The 7814-nt window shown below is 41.4% G+C and overlaps 1 protein-coding gene across 1 annotated transcript; it reads right to left on the bottom strand.

Annotated features, from left to right (window-relative positions):
• Nucleotides 1-3999: 3999 nt before the first annotated feature.
• On the bottom strand, nt 4000-7172 carry LOC131240321 (serine/threonine-protein kinase-like protein CCR1). The gene has a single exon (XM_058238449.1). The coding sequence runs from the start codon at nt 6888-6890 to the stop codon at nt 4512-4514; it is 2379 nt and encodes a 792-aa protein (XP_058094432.1). The 5' UTR covers nt 6891-7172; the 3' UTR covers nt 4000-4511.
• Between the last annotated feature and the right edge of the window lie 642 nt (nt 7173-7814).

The following is a 7814-nucleotide window of genomic DNA, read 5'->3' as shown; positions in this document are numbered from 1 at the left end:
TTCAAATAAGTCGATTGCATTAATATTAGAACATGAGATTCAAATCAAAAGTTAAAGGATTGACTACAGCCTATCTGACCCAAACAAAAGAACTAACCTAAATTGCTCTGATTAGTGGTTTAAAGGGAAAAGGTTCTAGGAATCTTCAGTTTGGTACTAACTTTGTTTTCTTCTTCTTCTTTCTTTCTTTCCTTCTTTCTTTTTGATGAATAATAACACTCACAGAGGACCCAAGATCTAGATGTCATTGGCTGGTTGGGTATATCTTCCAGAAAGGAATGTCTACAGGAACTGTCGTCAACAATGTAATTTGTTGGACCCAAGATCTGCAAGATGAAAGCAAGTCTTCATTGGGGGTGATTTTTATTGGATATAAATATTGAATAAATTTTGCACTAGAGATTGCATTCATTGCCATTCATCCACAAGACATTCACAAGGCATTCTCACAACATTGTCATATTCACACCAGAGACAAGCGCACACAATTAAAAGGCTTCATTGATATCTAGGTTCAATTGCATTCCAGGCCGTGACATACCACAACCCCTTAGGGCTTGTTTGATTTTCCAAATCCTTCGTAAATGCATTGCCAATGGGTAATAATTATTTCCTTTGGTAATTACTGCATCGTTCCCAAGGGTTGATTTGACACCTACTTTTTCCAATGCTAAAATCGAGGATGCTGCCTAATATATGTGGGGCCCACCGTGATTTATGTGGCTTATCCACACCGTTCAACTGAATTTAGGGCATGAGCCAAAAAATGAGGCATATTAGACCTCACCACAGGAAAAAGGGAATTGAACACCCATCATTAAAACTTCTTGAGGCCATTGTTTACTTTGGTGCGGGCTACTTTAGTGTTAGATCTGCTTCACTTTTTAGATCATGCCTCAAAATGTTCTGGTAAAATAGATGGATGACGCGAACATGTCATATGCATCACGATGGGGCCCACAAATTTAAGCCAGTCCTTTTGGACCATTTTTCGAAGTAGAAATACCTGTCCATTTTCAAACAGGGTGAAATTGTAATTATTGGTTATTTACAGGGCATTTATAGTGAATTTGGAAAATCAAACGGGCCCTTAATTACATTTTAGGGAATCACTTTTGATTCTAAGATAAAATATAAATAAGGTGTGAATAAAAATAAATAAATAAAAATAAGGGGTCAATGAGACTATATCAAGTGAAGTCATTGAGATGCAATCGAGAGGACTTGCCCTATATGGGCTATAACGCCAATAAAGAAGAGAGAGTCAAACCACAAGACAAAGATTTACTTGATTCAACGATATATGTCTATTTGGCGATATGTCTACTCCACAAAGAAGTAATGAGCTTTTATTACAACAGAAGTGATCAGGAGTACAAGTATGGTTTCTCCATGTGTCAGCTTTACAATTATTGATCTAGGCTCTGTGGCCTCCGCACATGGTGAGATATCAAGATAGATAATATTGTGATCCAATATATGATATCATGATGTATATGAAGGGCGTGATAATGCATATTTAGTGCATTAGTATCAATGAGCTAGCATGTATAGCAATTGAATGTTAGGATGTCAATATGGTAGCAATTGTAGCTATTGGATACTAGCTTAGCTGTTAAAAGAGAGTAAGAGATGGTAAAAATAATAAATAATGGGCCCTGGAGTAAGGTAGGCACAGCCCATTGAGAGATGGAGTGGTCATGCCAGCAGCTTGGTTGCATTTGGATTAAGGAGCCGCTTGAAAAATTAGTGTGGCCCTGGTGTGGGGTTAGCGCAGCTTAGCGTTCGAAACATCAATATTGTGTTAAGTATCGTACCCTTGGGATACGGATATGTATTGGTTATCACATGGGATATATCGGTTGTATCACGTAATGCATCGCTGTTGAACATTGGGAAATTTGTCAAAATTTTCAATGAAACTTCAGTGATTGTTAAAAAAGACATCAATACACACTTATAAATCAAAACATTAGAAAAAAACAAGTGCACATAATAGGTTTTCTTTATATGAGGTCTTAATCTATGAGTTGTCTAACTGAATTAATACAAGTATATTCAAAGTTTATTCATATAATTTATAAATGTAAAAAGACTTGTAGAAATACAAGCAATACATTCAAAAGCAAAAGAAGAATCACTAGATCAAGTTGCAAACATGTTTGCTTTTATGTTTGGACACAAAGATTGCAACCGATATATGAGAAATTAGAAAATTTTGATTATTTTTTTTCAATTTTCTGCAACTCGGCTCATCTCCTCCAAATCTCGAAATCAAAGCTCCCAATCCATGATTTTTCATGCAAAACATGAAAAATCATGGATTTGTAATAATTTTGACACTGATTTAACATGATTTACAGGGGGGAAAAAAAAAGGATCGAAAATAAAAAATGCTCACTAGATCGAACAAGTGTGATATATCCCACTACTTGTGCGTTTCGTATCACATAGGTGGGATACAAGATATATCGCGGGATATATCGGCTGATATTGTCGATATTTAAAACATTGGCGTGGCTATCCCCTCAATTGACAAGTTCGCACGATTGTGCCAACTAAAGGAAAGGACACGCTAGCTTTGGAAAAGCCGTGACAGCTAAAAGGAGAAAGACTTTCCCAAAAAAGTCTAAGTCCCGAAATGAAACTTGACAGGGGTATTTATAGACAAATCTAGAGCTTGGAGAGGTGATGTGTCACCTCCCGATTGGTCAAAGGCATACTAAATGACAGTTGTACCACACTTCCAAGTTGGCGTGATGATATGGCATGACAATGTGGCAAGACGTGTCATGATGACACGACAACTTGATCCCCTGCCAAAGCTGCGCTTACCCGTAACTTAGTAAATTTGTGAGAAAAAATGAAAACATGCCAAAGAGCCATGCTAATAGTTTGCGGTGCAGAATGGAGTTGTGCCATCCTCATTGATGGCCAAGCCATCTATACAAACATAAAGCTTGGCTGCGCCAGGTATCTTTACTTGAAATTTTCCAAGAAAACTTAGATTTTCATCTAGAAAAACTTAGGATTTTTCTTGATTCAGCAGTCTTCAAATAAAATCAGATCAACTGGAAAAAAAAAAAAAATAATTAAGTAAATATTTGATGAAACCATTACATACAAATATACAATCCACCATGCATACATTCTGACACATGTAATTTTGCTGCTTTCTGCATTAGATGCTTGCACAGGTGCACTTCAGTATTTCTATCTTAAGTACAATGAATGAGAGAAGATAAATGATTTTTCACCCTTTCGAAAATTAAGGTCACAAGAATTGCAACTCTACTTGCAATAAGTGTATATCAGCACTCCAAATGTCCATAAATTTAGGAGATTCAAAACAGAGTATTCAACTCTTCATGATTGACAAACTTAGAGTTTGATTAATGAGCATGATGTGAATGCGCACATGAGCACAAAGAGTCAGTTTTCTCATTATCTCCATCTAGTCAAACACCATGGGCAAGAATTTAAAAAAGAAAGAAAGATAGAAAGAAAAAAGCATTTCCAAATGAGAATTTTCATTTTGAAATGTGTGTTAAGATTCCCACTCACCAATATAGGTAGGTGAGAGGCGCACACCAACTCTTGCAGCACACGTGAAAGTCAGTATGTTTCCAACATTCCTCAGTGTCTGTCGTATCATTTTGGTGTGTTAAGATCCACCAAGTTCCATTGTTTGGTTTTGAATTCTTCTTGAATCTGCACACCAAGCAACAACATGAAAAGGAAACCACCCATCAGAAGTTTAGAAAAGCAATAGATGTTACTGCCGTGAATAATTTAGGTTACCTTCTCGTTATAAATAACTTCGTAAATTTATTCAACATCATTTTGTAAGCATCCAACAATCAGAAACAACTTTGCACTAAAGAAATCATTCCAGACTAGGATCATGGCAGAAGACAGATAAAGGCAAGTTCATCAATCACACTACGTTGAAAGGAACTCTAGGAAAAATAGAGTACAACAACTCAAATTCCATGATGATTATTTGGAAGGGTGTCACCGTTTCTTGTGTCACACTTTATGCACAATTAAAAATGTCTTATTACAATGAATACAGAAATCTGCCGCTAGAATTACAATCACCTTCACTTTGTGAGGTAAAAGAATGCAAAATAATCAAGTACACAGGCTCATGAGAAGTTTACAGCACAATAGTTGCAAGGGTGACAAAACAGTGCCTAAAGGAAGAGGGAGAAACCGCTGAGCACCAAGCAAGAACCTAAAAGATCATGCTCATGAAGTGAAGTTTTATGTAATATTTAACACTTTCAGAGATACCCAAATATCTGTTGCTGAGCATGTGACAGTCCACAAAAGTGGTTTGGAGCATAACCCACTGAATATTTGGGGTTTATAGTCAGACAGCATAGGATGGTTTGGGGCCCTATCAAGATAAGGGCCATGATCAATATTTCCAATGCCAAATATACAACCCCATCAACTTTAGAAGTAAAAAAAAAACCCTATTGCTATCCAGAGATCGAACTCAACGACTATGTGAAGCAAGCACTTTTAACAATTTGCTCCAACCATGCAGCCACATCGGACATGATAGGACGCTCATGAGGATCTTCTCTTACTGTGAGCTCTGCAATTTCGGCCAATCTAAGCAGAGGTTCCACATTTCTCGGAAGGCTCACATTTCGATCAATGACAGCAGCTGCTTTTCCCCGGCTGATGAGTGGCACGGCCCACTCAACAATACTAGGAGGCGTGTAATCTTTGTCATACCCTTTTCTTCCACTAAGAATCTCAAGCAGCACAACGCCGAAGCTGTACACATCGCTCTTCTCAGTGAACGCCTGCGTTTTGTGATAGCCTGGGTCGACATATACTGATTCCCCGTTAAGAGCCCTCTCGCCAGTGCTCAAGAGTTCAAAGTCTGCAACACGAGCTCCCCACTCAGAGTCTAAGAGTATGTTTGATGCCTTGATATCCCGATGAACAATTGGAGGCACGGCATCCTTGTGAAGATACTCGAGCCCCCTCGCCGCCTGCATTGATATCTTCAACCTCAGATTCCAGTCGAGAGGTGAAAGCCCACTGTGGAGATGGTCGTGAAGCGTGCCATGAGGCATGTACTCATACACAAGGAGCCTCTCGCCCATCTCTGCACAATAACCCAACAAGTTCACGAGATTGCAGTGCCGAACCTTGCACAATATCTCCAAGTCCGCTTCAAAGTCCCTGCTGTTGCTATTAATTCTGGTTGCTGCATTGGCCCTCTTAACTGCAACCTGCCGCCCGTCAGAGAGAATGGCCTTGTACACAATCCCATAGCTTCCCCTGCCCAGCTCGTTGAATTCCTTAAAACTGTTGGTGGCATCCTTGAGTTCTGAAAGGCGAAACACTTGGGCTGCAATGTCAAGCACAGGAAACACGGGCTCTGGATCAGGATTGTTGTCAGCATCTTTCTCCATGTTACCCACACACATTGTGCACTGGCTTTTCCCCGTCCTTCTCCCTTCTCTTGCTAAGATCAAACGAGGTAGAAGACACCACCCGATTAAAACCAGTGCAAAACAACCCAAGACAGAAGAACCAATGGCAATCACCAGTTTCTTCACCCATTGCTTCCTTTGCTTCACCCCTACAGAATCAGTCGAAGAAAACCCACAGATATCCCAACAAGTGCTGTTCTGACAAAGGGAACAAGCTGTGCACACCCGATTTGCATTTTCCCCACAGACGCTTGATGTAAAGAAGCCTTCTGAACAATTTGACCCGCATGAGGAGCAGATCCTAAGGTCCGTGTGGACACACAGACTCGCCAAATCTGGAACGTTCAATGCACTAACATTGAACGAGAACTCCCCCTCACCACAGTGCTCAGCCGTGCAAAGCCCGGGACTGCACAGCTGCAATGGAGGACTATAATCCAATGATGATGATGACGGCAACAACCCACCCCCACCCCAGCAATCCAGTATCAGATCGTCTTCCCTAACACCACAAGTGGTGAAATCTGATGCAGCAATCACCAAGAATCCAGAACCCTTTGGAACTGATGACTCATTGAAATTCCCCCAACACTCAATCCCATGATCGTCTTCCCTGATTCCACAAAAATGGTGGGAACCAGCAGCCAGGCCGACGAAACGGGTCCCAGTTGGAGGTGAAGGGACAAATGATGCTGCCTCACCCCAACATCTCACCTCACCGGAATCTCTCAAAATTGCACAAACAGAATTCCTTCCGGAAGCCACAGACACTAAACTCCCAGATACCGCTGAAACTCCCAAGTTCTTCGAATTTGGGCCCCAGCAGAGAAAACCCAGTTCCCGACTTTCACCACAGGTGAAGCCTTGGCCAGAAACAATCTCACCAAAAGCGAGATTTTTCACGGGTGGACTAAAATCGGATGATTTGGAACCAGAACTCGAAGCAGTAGTGTTTCCATTGATAACCCAGCAATCGACATTTCCAAAATCCATGCCAGAATCCGATCTCAAGTCATAGTAAGATCCTTTAACAGCGCAGACGTGGTTCTTTCCAGCAGCGATGCAGGAATAGGTAGAGTTCTGGAAGTTCTCGGGGACAAGATCCGTACCTGAATTTCTCGAATTCCAGCAATAGGGCCGGGATGTCTCGGCGTAGAGCCCGCACATGAACCCATCCCCTCCAGAGAGAGCAGCCATGGGGGGGATAGAGCTAAAAAACGCCTGGGCGGACTGGGTCGATCCATTCTTCTCCCAGCAGACAACCTCCTGCTTGCCACTGGCTTCAATCGCACAGAAGAATCCATGGGGATCGCCAAACGCAGCAGCGATCGGGCCCATGGAGCCAAAGGCCAAGGCAGCGGTTGGAATCAAAACCAGTAGGAGAAGGAAGAGGGACTGAATTTGAGATCTGGGTTCTATTTCTTGTGCCATTTTGCTTTGAATGGTTATTGATTTTTCACTCTTTCATGGAGTAGAGGTTTTTCTTCTTGTTATAGGCTGAGATTGGAGTGGAAAGAGAGGCTGCTGTGGATTTTGACATTGGATTTTCATTCAGGACTTTTCACAGTCAGGTCGTGGGCATCGTGTTTTATACAGAGAAGACAGAAATGGAAAGAAAAAGGTAACTGACAGTCAGTCTCTATAGTAACATGAGATCGTTAAAAGTACTGACATTGAAATATAGCCAATAACATCGATGAGAAAATAACGAGAATCGCTTTTCGTGCACTCGCACGTGTCCGCGTGCACTTTGCCAATCCAGTCACTTCGCAGGTGGACAGTGCCGACTCGAATTCGGTAGTGACGCCTCCATTATCACCCACTATCATCACCTTTGGTGCTGGGAAAGCTCCATGGGCCCACCACGACGTCTGTGGTTTATCTACACCGTCCATCCATTTTTCTAGTTCATTTTAAGACTTGAGGACATAAATGAGTCAAATCTAAAGCGAAAGTGGACCACACTAGAAAAAACAATGGTGATTGAATCCCCACCGTTACAAACTTAATTGAGGCAAAAAAAAAAACCTTTTGAAATAAGTTAATATTTGTGCTTTTCTTGATATGTCTAGACATGCATAATCCTTAGAGCTGGGCAGAAATCGACCCGATCCGAAGGCATGGATCGGTGCGGTTCGAGTAGGATCAGTTAGATCCGACTGTTCATCGGATCGAGTTCGGATCAATGTCAATCCGGACCGATTCGATCTGGTCATATAGTATGAAGTTAAAATAGAACCATTGGATATTTGCCGTTGAGAAATAAAGGGCCGATGTTAAAACATTTCCCAAGATAAGTAACATGAGGGCAGTGTGGGTGGCGCATTGATGAGGCCTGCGTTGGGCAGGTGTACC

Source organism: Magnolia sinica, chromosome 3, assembly GCF_029962835.1.
Source record: "Magnolia sinica isolate HGM2019 chromosome 3, MsV1, whole genome shotgun sequence".
NCBI lineage: Eukaryota > Viridiplantae > Streptophyta > Magnoliopsida > Magnoliales > Magnoliaceae > Magnolia > Magnolia sinica.
This window is presented reverse-complemented; position numbering and strand designations above follow the sequence as displayed.

Coding starts and splice junctions, on each gene's coding strand:
- LOC131240321 (XM_058238449.1), bottom strand. CDS start 6,890: ATGGCACAAGAAATAGAACCCAGATCTCAAATTCAGTCCCTCTTCCTT.